The sequence below is a fragment of the Apus apus genome, chromosome 19, assembly GCF_020740795.1.
Source record: "Apus apus isolate bApuApu2 chromosome 19, bApuApu2.pri.cur, whole genome shotgun sequence".
NCBI classification, from domain to species: Eukaryota; Metazoa; Chordata; class Aves; order Apodiformes; family Apodidae; genus Apus; species Apus apus.
The window spans coordinates 9,205,185-9,224,957 of record NC_067300.1 but is presented as its reverse complement, the minus strand read 5'-3'; the positions used below and the strand labels follow the sequence as shown (position 1 = coordinate 9,224,957).

Sequence of the window (19,773 nt, the reverse complement as noted above, 5' to 3'; positions counted from 1 at the left end):
CAACGGGGCCTGCAGCGCGGCCCCGCCAGCGGCCCCGCCGCCCGTCCGGAGCGGGGACCCGCTTGTGTCCTGCTGAGGGGAGCCGGGGTCCCTCGTCCGAGCGCGGCGAGGCCACGCCACCCACACGGCCGCAGGGCCTTCCCCGGAGGGGACTCACCTGTTGGCAGCCGCCCCCCGCGGGCTGCCCGCTGCCATGGCCTTACCCCTGGCCCAGGGGTGCAGGGCGCTCCCTCCTTCCCCCGTCATGGCCCAGGTGCTTTATCAAAGCCTGGTGGCAGGGGCACGCCGTCAGTAACCCCTTTGCCGCCGTGTTCAGAGCCACGTTTCCCTCAGGGGAATTGTCTTAAGGAAAAATGTAACGTGGTTAAAGCAATAGAGAGCTTGGGGGTCGATTTCATGGGGCAGTTTGGGATAGAAACTGGACGTCACGAAGCTTCTCACCGAGAAGGGTTTAACATCCTGCAGCCTTTGGGGTCAAGAACTGCTTCATCCCAAAGGACGTCACTCAGCAGGGAAAGAGCAGGTTCTCTTCAAAACTGAAGGAATGATAAAAGGCTGCACACAGGACACAGTGAGCTCTGAAGTAGATGTTAGAAATTCTGCCCTTTTAGTCAGTTTAGTTTGATGGTGTGGTAGGAATGGATTTTGACACTTTTCATAGCTGTGGCCACCGTATGAAATTCTCCTTTGTAAACAGGCTCAAGAATTTTCATTACATTAACAGGGGCAGAAGACCAGTGAAGAAAACGTCCCCAGAGGACACCTTTGAGGAGTTCAAATCTCAGATAATGAGAGACCGAGGTCCTCAAAAGGGTAATTCTTGCTTTTCTTACTTAGAAACACTTATTTTCGTCCTTCAAGAATAAATAGGGGATAAATGGATTCTGATTCTGACTTCAGGATCACTGGTAAATTCAGAGGTTAGAATTGTTTAGAATGGTTTCTGACTAGTAATTCACATAGTAAAAGGGCAAAAATCCTCTCCTCTGAGAACTGAGTAACAGATTCTGCCACTTTTGCCTATTCCTTTCCTGACCTTCACCATTAGTATCTGAACTGGTTCCATTACCTTTGCATCCATATCCACAGCTCTAAGTTGAGTGGTTGCTTGTATCATGTCTCAGCTGAGGCATTTTCTGTCTCTGTTTTTCCTGGGCCTTTCAAGCACCAAAATTAGATAGCTACAAGAGCAGGGTCCAGCCTCTTCAAAGAATTGAAAAGTCATGTGGCAGCTGCTAATTAGGATTTTAAGATTTGCAGCACTTAAGGTATTTTAGAGTGCATTTTATTCAGAAGACTTCTTAAATGTGTGAAGATGAAAGAGATAAATTACAGGAAAATTAAATGTAGGGTTTAACTGAGAAATAATCATTTTCTATGAAAGATAATGACTCCTCTGGAGGTTAGTATCAAGATTTATTGACCCAGGAGGTTAATATTGATCAAAACCAAGGCAAACAAAATATTAGACCTTGAAGGAGAGTAATCTTGATATTGAAGTCTTGCCACTGACTGAACAGGTCAATATATCTGGATGCCAGAATCTAAGGTTTTTAACACAGAATGGTGGGGGATATTAAATATGTCTGACATGTTCCATGTATACACATTTTATTCCCATCATCAGCAGTTACTTTATAGCTCTGTCCTTCTGTATATAGCATCTTGCAAGGGTTCAAGTTTCACTCACAAACCTAATTGCAAATATAATAGTTAGCTTCCTCACGAGTAACATATAGTGTAACATCAGGCACCAGTCTGAAATGAGTCCTTCATCTAGTCATCCACATCTATAAGTGATATCTTTAGTAGCTTTCATTCCAAACACAAGTATCCTGCTGCTGCTGCAAAACCATAGTGACAATCCACTGAAAAACTGTGGGGCTTCAATATAAAGATTTGTCATTGTATCCAACAGGAGAGAGAAAAAAAAAAGATTTAAGTTCTACTATAAACTGACAGCAAGAAAACATTAACCTTAGAACAAATAACTTATCTGGATCAATGAGGATAAAAGTCAGAAACTTAAGGAAATGTACCACTAGGGACATGAAAATAGTTTATAGGATAAGATCAACAGTTAATGGGCTGGGTGCAGAAGCTGCCTTTTTATTTCTAGTCATATGGCAGCAAGCAGGACAGGGCTCTAACATCCCCAGGAGCAGACTTTAAGAGAACAAAACAAATCCCCTTCACTAATGAGAACAGGAGTATGTACAAAATAATCTGAAGTCAATTAGAATTACAGTAAAAATAGAGGAGAATCATAGGGTTTATTTAATTTATTCAGAAAAACAATTCAGTATGAAAACAGTTAAGCCATCAGTATTTAAAAACAGCCAGAAATACATTTTCACCAGCTCCAGTGCATAAAAAATGGTGCAGTCACCTTTGTGACTCTGCTGTACCCATCAGGAAAAGTTTTGGACTTGTTCTAATTAGAAGAGTTTATTCCAAATTACAGAGCTCCACTGCAATTCAGTTTCTGGGAGATTTAATTCCATCTGCACATTTACATTATTAAGGCAATCACCTATGATTTTCTGAACATTTTCAAAATATGATTCACTTTTCATTATTCACAACCTCAACATGATAATGAAAAAAATAATGTACACATAAGTGGTTTTGAACCCTGTTTGAATAGACTTTTATACAATTTTAAAACCTATGCTTGTAAAATGCATAATCAATTAAAGTCCTAAATTGACCAAAAACCCACAACAGACAAGAATAAAAGTTCCACCCTTTAGAGTCTATGTGCCATTCAGCTTAGTGAGCATTCCCAAAGTACAAGGATACTTTCTGATCTGCTGATGTCTCTGCTTGCATCCTTTCATTGTACACATGAACAAATAAATTAGGCACACTGATATGGGTACAAGTTCAGAATTCGAATTCTTGAATTATGCAGTTCTTGCCTAAAAAATAAATAAAAAATCTTTAAATTCCCCATTAGAGCCTTTTAGGGAAAACTTCTAATTACAGGCTTTTCTCAGAGAAATCCTATTAAGAACTCTGATTGTATCAAGGATCAAGCCATCAAATACGTCTTCAGTCATTCTCATCTTCACAGTTAATTCGTCATCATCATAGTAAGTCCACTGAGATTCTTCTTTTCCAAGCTCCTGGACCTAAAATATAACATGGATAGGAAAGTTTGCTTCAAGAATAAGAGCATGGTCAGTTCTGAAAGGTGCAAAGACACTGTACCCAATCCAACAGCTTTACAGATTTATCACTAATTTAAGCCATTCACAAGGACTGGAAATACCAGATTGTTATTGCCAGTGTACTGGAAAGAAAGACAATAATTTGAAGTTCTGAAGTTATTTTAAGTAAACATGACTCTCACAAAAACATAAGATTTTCTAGTTTAAACCTAGAGAAAGTAAACAAGTCTCCATTTGGAATTCTGCTTACCAGGATAAGGTCCACTCTGTCTCTCTTACAGTTTCCAAACTTGGTCATATTAAGGAATTTTCTTTTCATTTCTAAGTAATTCTTTTCCAGGTTCATTATTTTAATAATTTCACCCTGAACAAACATCTACAAAATAAAAAAAAAAGCTGAAAAGAATTATTCTTGTAAGAGTTCTGTCACTGTCAAAATTGCAAATGAGTGACAGGTGCCAGTCTGAAGATGCAGCTTTAAATCTAGAAATGTCCCAAAAAGTTTAGGGAGCTGCTCTAGAAGCATCTGAGTGGTACTGACCAACCAACATATTTTAAACATAAGAATACTTTAAAGGTTAGACCCAAGATAGTTGTAACCAGGGAGATTTAGAAGCCCAATTCCCATTCTTCTACAGAACTCCATACATTTGGAATATTTAGACTAATTAGCTCAGCCTGTATTTATTCAAGCATTTCAGAGCAATTCTGGCTTCTTCTCCAGTTTCCTCAGTTACGCTGCCATAATCCTCCCAATTTTCACATTTCTCTCTATTTAACATTGCAGTCTCTGCTCTCTTCACTGATTCCTGTTATTGTACACTTCACATTTCCAGAATGTACCTTGACCTCATTGACATCTGTTCCTCTGCAAAGATGCCTGGAGCAGTAAGATCTTAAGTTTTCTTTCATCCATGGAAATGTATTTGGATTTGCAGTCGCTTGATATTCTGCATGTATCAACTCACAGGTCAAATCAAATATAACCTGTAACAACAAAAACCCAGTACCAACATAATTAACTAAGTCTCTCACAGATGCCCTTTCAGAAGTTTTCTGAAGCATGTTAGCCTGGTGACAGAGGTTTGCATCTCAGTGCAAAATTTCCATTCACCACCTGCATCCTGCTGTTCCTGTAGCTAATGCCATGATGCCCATGACCAGCAGAAGATCCTGCACAGTAATGTGTGAACACCAAGGATGGATGGCTTATAGAAGATGAAACCCTTTAACCTCTTTGTGTGGAGAGAAGTCCACAAAACTCAAGTTTCAGGATGCTGAGGAGTGTGAACATCTGTCCAGACTTAGCAGGACAGGCAAGGCAGGAGAGTTGGGTTCTCTAGACTGCAGCTCTGCAAGAAGCTTAGCTTGTTCTGAACAGACCCAAAACCAGATACTCATTTAAAAGCTCTAGCAAAAGGCTTGTATCACAGCCAGGACATCTGTTCTAGTAGCATTTTGCAGCAGATTCCCAGAAGCCATATTTTGCAATATTCTGTCAGTGTTCCTTCAGCTATATTTAGTGTTAGTACCTGGAAGAACATTAGCACTACTAACTAATGTGAGTCAGCTTTCAGAATACTAGAAAAGTGTGATAACAGTGCTTTAAAAATACCTGATTGTACATCCTCTTGCTTTCTGCTTCCAAGTTGTTCCCTGGGAGATCATTATCTTCCAAGTGCCTTGGCACACTGATTCTCCTAAAATTTGAATATATATTTTCTGGGGTCCATAGTTCTTCTACAGCATATGCAGATGATTCCTTAACATATGAACTGTAATGTGGTATCACAAGAGGAACTTCCACAGTTTTCTTCCAAGGAGCCGAGTGCCACTGCTCTAATTTGTACTTGTATTGCTTTGGTGTTTCTCTCACCAGCACACATGGGTCAGAATTAGGCTGATCAAAATCTTCAGGGCTTCCGAAAACACCAGCATCAAGGATTTTTGTAAGAAGCTTTAATAGAGAGAAAAAGAAAACCCAGGTGACAAACTCCATGTTTTTCCACAATTTTTAGAGGTATTGAGATTATGTCTACACTTCAGTAGACAAAAACTTTGTACTTACTGGCAAAGTGGTTGGAGAAGACTCTGAAGGTGAATGAAATATCTTGTCTGCTTTTGATCCATGTGTTCTTTTAGTCTTCTGATATTCTTTAACTGCATTAAATTTAGTTACAATTCTTTCTGCTACGGTGTGACAGCCACGAATGCAGAGCATATCAGAATCACACAGTAAAACATCAGAAGCCTTTGCTGATTGCTCAGATAAGAAAGCAGCTGTTTTTTCTTTGAGTAACAGTTTCTGATTGTTGTCTTGTCTTCGGTCTTTGCCATAATTCATCACATCTTTTTCAAAGGCACTTTTATATTTGTGTTGAGCTGTTTGAGAAAGCACAATTAAAGCATCAAGTAGAAGTTTTTTACCAAGTTCATTTGCAATATCATCAGCAAGTTTATTTCTTTTCTGATCCTCTACCAGGCAACACGTATTTTTGCTTCTGCTTACATCATCTGCAAGCACCCTTTGTTTTATTTGAGTCAGTGCTGCTTTTTCTTTACCTGATCCCAAGCACAGTAAGTTATTTTGAGAGATGAATCCATTACTCTTACACTGGTCAGAATGTAGAAGCTTGGGCCCTTCTCCAGACAACAGGGCAGTGTATAACCTAGACTGGTTTTCTTTTGCTTCTGATCCTCCTGCAACGTTTGTGTCTTCTGCTTTCTGCTCTGTAAGCCCTCCTCCCTGCTCATTATCTTCAGAGTATTTGTGGTCTCCTTTGAAGGATTCATCATCATAGGAGTCAGAGTCTTCATCCCCAGTATAATTGGAACCATTGTCATTAGCCTCCAACAGGTGGGAAATCTCCTCAGGTCTGACGAAGATACCACAGTGCTGAGCACACTCAAAATACTTCACCCCTTTGTAAGTCCCAGCATTATCACCTTCAGCTTTGTCAAGTGCAACACCAGCCCAATGACCACTATCAAAACAAGTCCGTCCTTTGAACTTCAGGGTTCCCAGTTGGGTCTGCTTTACTAACACTCTGTCTCCAATTTCAAATGATAATAACAGGTCACCACTGTCCTCAGCTTTGGGCAGCATTAAGGATGGTTTGCATTGTTTCATGGTAAAGTCAGGACTCTTACTGGCCTGAACAGAAGAAATAAGATTTGACACAGGCAGGAACTCCGGACGCTGAAAATGTGTCTCATGTTCTCCTTGTTGGTGTTCTAACAAGCTCTTCTTTGCACTGGAAGTATCTTTAACTAAAGATTGTTCTGAGACACTACCATCCTGAGTTGAGAAAGCATCAGCAGTCTCCTGAGTGAACAGGGAAAATTCTTCAGGCACAATGTTATCAGGTAATGGGGGTAATGCATCCATTTTCAGTGATGAATCTTCAGCCACACACTCTCTATTCTGCAAGACTGTCATTGGTTCTGTTGGAGATAGGAAATCCTCCATACTAAAGCTAGGATCATAATTTTTCATTGCATCTGCACCAAAAGGGGGAGGAGGAAGATCTTCACTTGAAAATGACAACTCTTTTTTATTAGAGGATGGCAACTCAGCACTTCCATAGGACAATACTTCATCAACAGGAGACAGTATTTCTGACAGGGTATCCTCATCAGTTGGAGGGAGACCCTCATCACTAATAATTATATCATCTTCACCTATGGAAGAGCAGTTCTCAGGTTGAAACAATTGTTTTTTTGAGGAAACAGAAGAAAACAGACCCCTCCTCACTTCCTTTACACCTTGCCTTTCAGCTGAGTTATTTTGATTTCCTGTGGTCACCCTTTGCAAAGACTCCAATGAATTTGTTTCTGTATCAACTTCCTCAGAAATTCCTGACATGTATGTGGACAGAAACAAGTTTCTTGAAGATAGACATGCTGATAATTTGTTCTTTGTAATATCTTTGTCAGGTGGAAAAGAGACAGTGTTCCTGAGGTGGTCAGCAACCACATCTAGATGTTTCATAGAACTTGTCAGTGGCAACCCTGTTAGGTCTCTGTTTTGATCCACAAATAAACTATTTATTCCATCATCCTTTTTCATTCTGCTAGTTGGAGAAACAGGTTTCTGCTGCTCATGGACCTTACTTGAGTAAATATCATCACTACATGAAGAGCTGGCAACTGCATCTTTACCCTGTTTTGTGATCTCCTGAGAACAGGTTTTGTTTCTACTGGAGTTTTCTGAGGCATCCAGATGTGGCTCATCCATTCCTTGGGCAGGGTTATCAGATTGGGAGGAGTCTGCTGACTTTGTTTTGGAGGCATTTGCTTTGTTAGATGGAATGAAAGCAAGCAAGTGATCAGTGCAGCCATTATCTGGAACATCTCCACAGTATTTCAGGGTGTGTGAGGAAGCCTCAGTGCTGTCATCTGTGGGCACTTCATGTTCACGGTGTTTGGCACTTGTTGCTATTAGTGTCTCTTTCAAAAGATTAGGAAACACATCATTGTCACAGACAAACTCTTCTGGGATACTGACATCTGTCCCCTCTTCATTATTCAGCTCTAACTCAGAGTCTGAAATTGAGGTTTCAGAGATGTCAATCCAAGCTGCAGCCACTTTCTGAAATTCTGGGAATGAAGAGTCTGATTTGGCACTTCCCCATCTCAGAGAGAAGTTGTTTGACTTGGACAATGATTCAGTGGAATCTAATCCTTCAGAAAATGCTTTTAAATTTAGTTCATCAGAAGCTTCATGAGAAATATGGTCCATATGTTTCAAACACTGACTACTATCCACCTGCTGGATCTCATGAGGGACAGGAATTTCCACTTCTTTAACTGAAACATTTAAAAGATAAAAAAGATCAATCAACATTTCACATGGAGGATGTTGCTGACAGGTAACTTAGGATTCAAATTCTAGTAATCCTCAGCTGTAAATTGCATTCAGGAGACAGGAGCATTAAATATGCAGTCAAGATTAGGACTGCTTTTAGTATTGTACAAAAATAATATCAGACTTATCAAGTAAAGCTGAAGAACTCAGTAATGTATCAAACAAGAAAGTACAGTACTGTTCACTGAGGTTGATAAGAAGACTGAACACAGGCTTATATTAAGAACTTTTATTATTTTAGCCCAATAAGTAGCTTCACTACCTGGTACAAGTTGTAGGATATTATCCTCTAAGGATAAAATCCAGGAAGAGCCATTACTCAGACTGTGTTAAATAACAGAAACCCGACTGGGAAGGGGCATTTCTTACCTTCTGACAAAGGGCTTTCAGAAAATACTTTTTCATCTCTATGTGTGATTTCCAATTTTCTCTCAGAGTCTGTGCTAAGTCTGAAAATACAAAATAATCGGACTAAATAATTGGACTAAACTGAAATTATTAAATATGTGGTACACATTCAAGGATGTTGAGAACATTAAGTTTCTTTGGGTGTATTATCTACCTACAGACAGCATAATACAAAGGGTTTTAAATGGATGTTTAAATGGTTCTTCAGATGCTTTCTGTGTAGCCCAAAGCCTTCAGAAAGCAATGTTTTCCCTCAGACTGATTTCAGCACACCTTCAGTCAATTCCAAAGAATTAGATCTAAGAAAAACTAGCAGACAATGTTTGATACATGGCAAGTATTAAGTAAAGGAGTCTTTGGATTCTGGTGTTGGTTTTTTTTGGCTTGTTTGTTGTTTTTTGGTGGGTTTTTTCGTGTATTTGTTGTTTGGCTTTTTTGTAAGTTATACAAAACAAAATCCTAGGCTAACATCATTCAGTTCTGCTTCCTCTTTCCACAAAGAACCACAACTGCAGGCATAAAAAAAAGCAAAGCAAGGTTTGAGATGTCAGTAAGAATCAGGAGGTAGGATGAAGGCTTTGGCAGTACCTCTGCTCTTCTGATGACCTCTCTTTTCTTAATTGGCTTTTCACTAATGTAGCTTCACTTGAAATCAATGTTGATCTTCTTTCCCCACATTCATGATCAGAAGAAACACCTTTGTTCCTTTTTCCAGCCTGCTGAGAGTGTGATCAAGAATCACTGAACATACAGGAAACCTAGAATGCCTGTCAACTGTTACTGGACTTTCTCCAGACTTAAGGGCAATATTTTAACACAGTACAACAAAAGCTCAATACAACTTCAGCTTCTCTGCCTGCAGGCTGAGCTGCAAGCCCAATATCTCCATGACAGCCAACACTGAGGGTTGAAAATTCTGTTGAAAATTTATGTGAGAAAAACCTAGGTGAGATAAATTACAAGTTTATCACATGCCTTAAACAGACTGCAGGTGTCCTGCTCTTCTCTTAGAGTTTGATGACTTCTCTGCTCCTTGTGTGCTCTCTCCATCCTTAGAGACTCCTTCTCTAGATCTTCTAAGAATGATGTAGCATCACCTGAAATGCACAGATGGCAAGTACAGGAGTTTTCTTTATCTCAGTCACATGAAGTAATCCTGATTACACAGATCTAAGACATACTGCTGGAGTTTATGGCAAGACCTGTGCCCTAACACAGTACAAGACTCCCTACCAAATATAAAAATAGTCAAAACACTAATGGGGAAATGGTGATCTCTGAAGTCCATGGAAAAAATTCTCTTTGCCTGAAGGACAGGAATTATTTTAGACAATTTGATGTCCACATGCTCAAAGCTAGACTTGAGAATCTAGTAAAGGTGCAGCCTATGCCAAATTTCTACCATGAAGACCACTGTTTTCAAGCCTTAATGACACAAATCTATAGTCTCCCTCACAATAGTATGTAGGAGCAAATGCAGAAAGATAGTTAATTAGAAAAACAATTCAAATATGAAATATTGCCACAACATGTAAATTTTATAATGCAGATATTATACATATACTGAACCATATACATGATGTAACTGGCTCATATATAAACAGCCAGTTTTGGTTTTTTCTACCCCCTAGAAAGAGAACAAGAAATATGAACTGAGGATAAAACCTGGAAACAAAAATAACTCCAGCAAGTCCTGTCGAAGTCTACCTTCAACTGATCTATGTTCTTTTAAAAAGAAAGCTCTTAAATTATTTTTTAAATGCCTCAAAAGAGAGTAAATTGTTAATGACACAGTCAGAATAAGTTATGTTTTTGTTCTGAGGAAGCAGTATAATCATATCTCATAATAAGCCTTTGAGAAATCTCCACCATTTTGCCTAGCAGTGATTTATACATTGGGTATAGTGAGCAAGACACTTTGGTAATAAATGAAAAGATTGTCTCTCTCTCTGTCTGGATTAAAGTTTGATTGAAGTGGTTGAAACAGATTGGACATAATAGCATTAAATATGATTTACCAGTTCCTTGAAGTGTATTTTCTGTCTGAACCAGACATAAGTTACACCAAGTAGAAAGCATTCCCAAGCCCTTCACTGTGAACTTGCTGTCACATGGATTAATGTCTTCATTGTTGTTTGGTTCTATCTTTGGGTTTGAAAAAAGTGCCTTTTCCTCCAGCACAGATTCCTAGAATGTAGATATTTAAGAGGCAGAGTTCATGTCTTAAGGGAAAGGACTTTTCTGGCAGAAAGAATAGTTAAGAGATCAGAGATCAAATCTACATGTTCACACAGATATATAAGCACATATGGACTCCTGTGCATATGTACCCATGCTGGGGCTGTGTCACCTATGTAGGAAATGGGAAAGGGACTAGTCTCTGCAGCTGCTGTGGACAAATAATGCTTTACTGCTCCAGGGACAGGTTTGGTTTCTCCTGCAGCAGCACAGGAGATGGCCTGAACACATCATCACCATTTAAGAACATACAGAACGTGGAAGGGGCAGGCAAGCTGTGGTAAACCAGCCCAGGTCAAAATTTAGCCTTTAGCTGATGTGCATGTAATCAACACACAAGATTTTTACTTGATGGTCATAACTTCCAGATGAGTCTTGTGCTGGTCCTATCATAAAGCAAATATATAAGCTGGGCACCATTCCTGTGAGCAGCAATGGAATTCCAGATGTGATCCTTACCAGAGATGCACACTTTCTGCCTTCTTTTGTAATGGGTGTGGATAGAAGATCATCCATTCTAGCTGAATTTGCATATTCCAGAGGTAAAACATGATCCTGAGCATTCAGCTCTGAAAGGTACAACATGAAGTTTGTTTCTAATGCTGCATTTTTATCAATAACTTGACTGTAGCTTTTTGTTTAGCTCAGTCAAAAAGGCTTATTTAAAGATACTTATAGGTTGAGTAACTTAGTTTTGCCCTTCATGTTCCTTGTCACACCAAAAGAAGGTGAAAGGACCAATTACCTTATCTATTGAACCATCACCTTAGGTGTATCATCTGGTGACATGGCAGCAACTTTAATGCCCTCTTCCAGAAATTTCTACACCCCCTTTCATTTTGCATAGCTGCTACCCCAACAAAGCAACATACACCCTTGTTACATCTTCTTGCTAATCCTCATACCAAACCTCACACTGGAGCTAATCGAGAAACAGCTCAACCTCACAAGTTCTCCCTCACAGGCTAATTAGATCAACAGCCCTATTCTGACAGATCACCTGAAGTGCTCTAAAGAGCAGCTGAGACTTCAACTTTCAGTCTAAGTGCTCACAAGCAGAGTTTGCCACACAAGTCTTCTTTAGTGGGTACCTGTGTTTGTGCAATCTTTAATCATTACATCCAAGCCTGTGGTTTGGCTGGCAGCACCACACAGTTCCATGGCCACCAATTCAGACACATCAGGACTTTGCACACCAAGGGACTGCTCCAAACCTGGAGACTCCTCGGTCTGGTTCTGATACTGCATCAGTGTTTTCTTGCTCTCAGCAGAAAAGCTGTAAACAGTTAGACAAGGAATTAATGACTGGGAGTTGTTTTCCTGTTCCCAAGTTAATAATGACTAAACTATAGGAAGTCAATAATGATATGAATTAAATGCTTCTGGCAGTGCTTGATGGTACCTATGGAGTGCTCACGTGCACGTATGTTTATAAACTAGCAAATCAGTAAAGCCAGAAGCACTCTGAACAGTGTATTTTTCTCCATTCCCCTCCCTCTCTCTTGATACTGTATTTTACATAGTCAGGTTTCTAATCTTCACAGACAAGAATGGGAGAAGACTGAAGAAACCATCAGCACTGAAAAGGCAAAGGAAGGATCAGCCTCCTCCATTTCCAGGCAATGGACCTGTATCAGATTCCAACAGACCTCATTCAGTTTTCCACTTTAAATATAGCATTAACTTTACAGACATTTGGGACATCAGATACTGATTGCAATAGTGAGTTTGAACTTTCTAGACACTCTTCTTACTTCAAAAGCACAGGGAAACACAATTCATAGTCACAGACTTTTCCATTAGTGGTACAAGTTCTAGAAACAGAGTTAAGTTATTCTGTCCAGATAATATAGCAATCTACATATGAGGTTTTGGTTTGGTTTTGTTTGGGTTCTTTGATTTTTTTTTAATCCAGTAATGGTTTAAAAAGTAATATGTACTTGAATAGATTAAAATTAACAATGACAGTGTCCAGAACTGAAATTCCTATTCAGTTTTTTTAATGTGAAAAAGCAGGCCTGTACAGTATTCAACACTATTAATGTTTAAGACTTCAAAATAATTCTCAGTTCAGAAGATATATTCCAAATTCTTAACTAGAAGCTTGTTCATTTATCACAATTACAAGTTTCTGTATATCTTGCTTCCAATATCCATTAAAAAAACCCCAAACCAGCAGGTTTTTCAGCATGTTGATTATCTATTATTTCAGTTTGTGTTCATTTTTAAAACCAACCCTTTCCATCCCCCTACAGCCCTGCTTATTGTCTTTCTGATCAGTATAAAATATGGCCATACCTGCACTGCTGGATGGATGGCATAATTACCACTCTGCACTCTTACACAGGGCAGGATCTATACACAATCAGCAGCCAGGGTTGAGGTGCATCACAAGTTCCACCAGGCCCTGTCTGCTCTAGACTGACACAAATATTCACTGTTCTCCTATGAGCAGGCTTGTCAGCAATAAGAAGTGAAAGCACAGCCAAGAAACCTTTTAAAGATTTCTGTGACTTGTAATCAATAACACCATGAATTATAGATCAGTTCCATGCAGGGATTTATTTGAAAGCCTTTCCCTGTGGGGACTTAAGTAAATGCACAAACCCGACTCAGTCTACTAAAGGTCTGGGTAACACTGAATGGAAGGTTTGGTTTTTTTAAAATTCATATGATATTTGTCTCTAACTGCACTTAGGTTGTTTTTATTTGAAACAAATTAGATTTGTGTTCATCTGAATTCTGGAAGACTGCTGTTCTGAGCAGTGTGGATACTGCTGGGTCCCCATCTGCACTGCTCAGCTCTGCCAGCTCAGAGGGAAGCAAACAGGGATGCTGGGGATCCAGCACCTGGGGAACTGGAGGCCAGAGCTTTCTCAGAAGAGTCTGACCAAACACCTGAATTACACCCAACTATGGGCATTTTACATGACATTGCTATGCTTCAGATTAAGCACTAAATTAAGCCCTGTGTAGTAGACAAGCCTTCTGTGGTTAAGCCTTGAGTGAAACACAAACCTGCTCCGAGGGGTTAAGTGATACAGGGGCTGAGAGCAGCACATGACAAAGGAGGGAATTTCACCAGTTAAATTAATACATTTCTACTCTTTCCATATGGGTATTTTGAAGTTTAATTAATGTGTAGTTGCAAAGTGTTTTAAGTTTGTAGGTAAAAGCCATCATGAAAATGTGAATTATCATTAGCAGTTGTGTGGCATCATTAAAAAAATATCCTGGTTTTTAATGCTATGTAAGTTAACTTGCCTAGACCTGATGTCAAAGCTACATTTGCTCCTAACATTGCAGTAATAAGCAGTGATGCATCAACTGCTTGAACACAGAGGTTTTTAGAACTTGTCATTATAAAACTGCCTCTTGGAGCATTTAAAGCTCACACAGTTATCTAGGACATAACTGCTTCCATCTTCTCCACTGTATTGGTTCTTATCTTCAGTAATTGCTGTGGAAAGTGTTTCACTGACCTCTCATGTTTGTTGCTTTTATTCTTTAGCTGGCCACAGCTCTCTTTATTCCCCAACAGATCAGGCCTTTCTGGGTGGGCTGTAGACTCTGCTGAGGAGGAGTATAACTTTGGGCTAGAAATAAGTCTCATTGTCTTCACCTTTATTCCTTCTTCAGTTGCTGGGCTCCTCGTAAGCTAGAAGGAAAAGGTAACACTTAGGGCTTCACTGGGGTTCCTTAGCTGTAATGTCAGTTTGACTTCAGTTATTATCCACTCAAAAAACCCACCAAGACATCTAGTGACTGTGACTTAATCTCTTGCTTCGCAGTCAAATTATGCAGCTTTTCCTGGAGTTGTGCTGTCAAATGCTGCATCATTAAGATTTCTCTTTGCTGCTTTAATAAAAGCTTTCTTTCTTGATGGGCTGCCCTGTAGATGTTCTGCAGGTGCTGGATTTCTGCCTACACAAAGCAGTAGAAGAAAGGAGCATTAGGAAACCAAGATAACACAAAACAGACGTACTTCAAAACATGTTTAGTATTTCTTAACATACAGCAATGCTACTCACAAAACATCTTGGAAATTCAATATTCAGTTGTTTTTTGTAAAAAAAATTTGCAGGTTTTTTTTCACTAATGCTGACTGGGAGTTACCTGTGAAAACTAATGACAGGTAAGGGATATTTAGCTTATTGGGAGATGTGGTCTCTCCAACAGGTGAGACCTTTGGAAATTAATTATCTTTAGGTCACTCAAAACTACAGGATGCTTTTGGTTCACACTCTGTTTGCACAGGAATTTCTTAAGTATACAAGGGGCTTCTACTACATAAAGAGTAGGACAAATTTTCCTATTAACAAGTGTAATTATTAGCCCAGCATTCCTCTCAGTAGTGGGGGAACAGAGACTATAAAATTAGCTGTCAGATTAATTTATTTCAACATTAGAAGCATAAATCTGCAGAAATCATTGAAAACCTACATTATATGACCTGTCTGTTGTGGCACAAATAGAAAAACCCACAATAACAGTGGAGTAGTCGGGGTTGGGGTGGAGGGAAGAAAAGCTGTTTTCTATTCTCCAAGATTTACAGACTTCTGACTTTGGCACAAAAACCATCTCACTGAATGTTGGAAGCAAAGCAGAATAATGCATGTGAAATGACATGAATTACTTTTAAAAGAAAACAAACAAACCCAAACAAACCCCACTTGCTCTAGCAGCCTCAGGCACCTCCCCGTGTTGCAGCCTCTCACTGTTTATAGGATGAAATCCAGCTCCTCTCGCTGCAGCATTACCTGCTCCTGTTTCAGCTCCATCAGGATTTTGTGCTGTTTTGCAGTCACAGCAGAGGCTCCCTCACTATCTTGCAGGTTTTCCAGGCATCTAGAGACCAGAGAAGGATGGGTATCACAATCAGATAATTAAATGCCATTAATTAAATGCTGTTGAGAAAACAATGACAGGGATAGGAGCAAAGCTCCCCTCAAAGCAGCTGTGAAAGCAGCAGTAGCTATTGAAGGCTCTGCAGAAAGTTCTGCTAGACTTGGATCGCACATCAACATGGTGAGGCTGCCTTGCCTGGACCTCTTCCAAGGCAGATGGTCTTCCCTGAGTGCTCAGTGCCCAGCACTGACTGGTGAGGGACACCTCACACAAGGGGGGTGTCAAACTGTAACTCAGGGTGCACCAGCCCAGCCAGTGCTGAGGGACACCTCGCACCAGGCAGGTTCCCGCCATCCTCACAGCGCCTCAGCCCTGTCAGCGCCGAGGGACACCTCACACAAAGGGAGCTCATGCTGTCCCTAAGGACATCTCAGCCCAGCCAGTGCTGAGGGACACTCCGAACAAGGGCGCTGCCATCACCCCTCCCAGCACCCCAGTCCGGGGGCTCCCGGGGTCACCTCCCGCCGTCCTGCGGTGCCTCAGCCCGGGCAGCGCCGAGGGGCTCACACCGACCCAAGGGAGGCTGCAGCGGGGAGATAACTGTGCTCTGAGGAGAGTAAAAACTGTCCAGACTCCTCTTTCTGCTTTACCTGCACTTAGTCTGTAAGTAAAGCATTTTATATTTGCTCTCTTCTCCTGAAAGAAGGAAAAGCTGTCCTGGCTGAGCAGGCAGCTGCAGCTCCACCTGCTGCCGTCCGCTCAGGGTGGGCCTGTGGTGTCCTGCCCACGCATCTCCCCCTCACCGTTTCTGGTGGCCCAGCCAGGCCAGCTCAGCCCTGGCTTTCTCCCGGAGAGCTGTTTTGCGGAGCTTGAGGAGGGCAGCCTGGTGTCGAGCTCGGAGCTCCTCTCCCCTCAGACACTGCTCCGCCACGGCCAAGCTGAAACGGCAGAAAGCGCCGGAGCCCCCGAGGTGGCAGCCGACGTCACTCCGCTGGGGACAGAGCAGAGCCTCTGGTTTATTGGAGGAATGCCATGCAGGTGACACGTTTGACATGAGGACTAAAAGCCAAAAACCCCTCCCCAGAAAAACAAACACCAGACACTAGTACCAAGAGCTGGTGTTACCTGGCTGTCAGAACTGGCCGGTTCGCTGCTCTCTCCAGAGTCATCACCTGCACGGGTCTCCTCATGGGGCAGATCCACAGAAGGTGGCAACAGATTCAAAGTTTGATGGCCATGCAGCAGCTCTCTATGCCGTGCCAGCAGGGATCCTAAGAAGATTTAAAGTTACTGTAAGTAAAATACTTCTCTGTAACTGAAGGAAACAAGACCCGCCAAAATCGTTCCCACAGTACTTGAGTTGACACCCATTCCTGCATTCAATGTGCCTTTGCAAAGACTGGGCAGCCAGGCAGGAGCCTGAGGAGACTCACTCCATGGCTGTTCACTTACAGGAGTGAATTATGAACACTAAACTTCACTTTCAAGTGAAGGAATGGTAAATGGGTATAAAGAAAAAAAAGGCCTTGAGCTTTTCTTTAGAAGGTTCAGGAGTACAATGGGATTGCTATGACTTAAATATACTTACATTTAGTATGCATTTAGGTACAAATTTTCAAAATCAGTTAGAAAAGTAGCAGACCTTGTGATTATGTGTTTCAGCCCTTGGATGCTGCACTGTTTCTCATGCTGAGCTAGTGTGTCATTTGCCCAGTATCACCAAATCCTTTAACTTAGTGTTCATCTTCTTAAAGCACTGAACAACACAAACCCATTCCTCCCAGAGGTTTTCTTTTTCCCACTATTTTGGGATCCATTGGACTGTGATCTCTTTCTGTCTTCAATGCAGATAGTTTCAGTGAATGTGTCTCTTGATTACTGAAGGTAAGAAAGAATGCAAAGATTTTCTTACTCAAGTCAAGAGATAGTATTTCAATTCATAGATTTCATAGTGAAGTCTTCTGTAGAGGCTGAATCTTTTTCAAACTAGCATGGTAATCATATTTACGCTCTATTGGAAATTTTACCAGTGCAAATGTGCCTTTCTGGTAATTGTGTCTGTAAGACTCTAGAAGCAATACTCAAGTCTTTAAACTATGCCACATAAAATTAATAGAAAAATGTGTACATCCAGTATTCTCATTCATACCAAGGTATCTGATGGTAATACAAAACAAGGAGAATCATATTTTACCACAAGTTTCCAAAGAGGCTTCTACCTTTTAAAAAAATGCAAGACTGGAAAAGTGCTTATATTATGGTTTTTGCATAAATCAGAGTAGAAAGACTGTATTGCAAAGATGGATGTTTCACAGCAGAGATCAGAATGAATAAAAAGGCCATAGTCTTAAAGAAATGGTGACAGCCATGCAGGCTGTTCTTAAATGACTCAAAATGAGCACTCACTTTAGAAATAACACAGTGCAAATACTTCAGCACTCCAAGTCATTCGTATAGTCAGACCATAGGCTAAACCATCAGAGTACCTTGTTGTAGGCTGCCTTCTGTACCTGCCAGCTGCAGTGTCACCTTCTGAGTGGTGTCCTTGCCACATTTGCTCTGCATCATCCAACATTGGCACAGAAGAATAACTGCCTTTGGAGCCACTACACTCCTGCAAACATAAATTGTCTGTAGACCTGAACAATCACTTGGAAAGGTAGAACTTTTAAGCCTTCTTCCCTCATCATCTTGAGAAAGCCCTTCATTGTAGATAATGCTTTTCATATGCCAGTAATTCCTAAAGAGTTGGATTAACTAATGAGCAGGACAACAGTCACAGTAAAACTGTGGGATGTGGAAGTAAGGCAGTACAACAACTCACAAACTGCTGAGTATTTAGAACTGTTTTCATAGGAATCATGGTACTGTGCTCATACTAGGGGCTTAAAAAAAATAACACCAAAAACAGAGACAATTTCTGTCAGAGCTGTTCAAACACACTGAGACACATTAGTGGAGCTAAAGTATCCACCAAAGCAAATACCCTCAACAATGTAACAAGAGCTTGGAATTGCACATGAGGTTTGAGCTTGTGTTTATGCATAGGGGCTAAATTCTTATTCTAACACACAGGCACTGAAGTCCATCAGCTACCAGCTGACTTCAGAATGTGAGGCTCAAAGGTAAACAGCAAATAAACAGCATGCCAACTTAAGAACATACTCTTTTGGTTACAATTAACATCTCACTAGGCTCTCAGGTCTGAGCGAGTATCACACTAATTACCTCTCCAGGATTTAACAAACCCTTCACTTAATTTTACAGCAAAACCAGCCATAGACTGCAATGTAGCACCTCAGTCTTTTCAGATGAGCAGTGTGAAGGACAGCCTGAGGGACTCCAGTACCTGAGAGACCCAAGAACTTCCAAAAAGTTTCCCTGACCTAGAGTTTTTATCAGCTGGAAAAAAAAAAAAAAAGTCCTTTTGATTAAAGGACTCTAACTGAAAAAAGCAGTGGGGGTGGAGGAACATTTTGCTGAATCCAGAAGTGGTAGCACAGGATCTGAAATGATATCTTACCTCTGAACTGTGCTGAAACAGTTCACTTAAAAACCTCTGGCTTTCTTGAAGCTCTAGCTTTGCTTTCTCCCTCAGCATTGTAAGCTGCTGCTTCTGCTGGAGCTGATGGGCCTGTGTTAGGAAACAACACACTGTAAACAACACCTTTAAGTCACATGAGTCCTCATGCCAAAGGGCAGCAAACTCCAAGAGAAGGCAGCCCAGGTACTGGGCAGACCCACTCCTGGTGCAAAAAGACACTTGCTTCAGCTGTAGCAGAGCAACAACTTCTTGCCCACCAGCACAACCTCCTCAAATAGCAAATTAATCTTGATACCCACCCCTTGTGGTGAAAAGGGGTTTATAAACCTGATGCAGAGTCAGCTGATGCCAACTGATTATAGCCTAAACACACCTGAATCCAGGAATAGTTAGCACCTTTTTACCTGGGATAGCAGAACTGAAATTGCTTTTTGCTTGTTGCATAGGTTGTTTGTTGTACCTTCAGTTTGTGAGCCAGTAGTAGAGAAGTTTGCCTCAAATTGTCCAAATGGCTCCTGTGTTTCTTTTCCAGTTCTGGGCAACTAAGGTCCCCCTCACCTGCAGAAACTTAGGAAATAGATGGTAACAGCCACCATTTCTTAATTAAAAAAAAACCCAACCAAACAAGAAAAAACAAAACAGACCACAAAAATCCCACAAAAAAACCCACAAACAACAACAACAAAAAACTAAGA

At 40.8% G+C, this 19,773-nt stretch overlaps 1 protein-coding gene across 1 annotated transcript; it reads right to left on the bottom strand.

Annotated features, from left to right (window-relative positions):
* Positions 1-2,952: 2,952 nt before the first annotated feature.
* Positions 2,953-9,153, bottom strand: CCDC187 (coiled-coil domain containing 187). The gene is made up of 7 exons (XM_051636672.1): positions 9,037-9,153; positions 8,410-8,489; positions 5,242-7,982; positions 4,789-5,130; positions 4,017-4,160; positions 3,424-3,549; positions 2,953-3,134 (listed from the first exon to the last, which is right to left on the bottom strand). The coding sequence occupies exons 3-7, from the start codon at positions 7,912-7,914 to the stop codon at positions 2,979-2,981; spliced, it is 3,441 nt and encodes a 1,146-aa protein (XP_051492632.1). The 5' UTR covers positions 7,915-7,982; positions 8,410-8,489; positions 9,037-9,153; the 3' UTR covers positions 2,953-2,978.
* Positions 9,154-19,773: the final 10,620 nt, after the last annotated feature.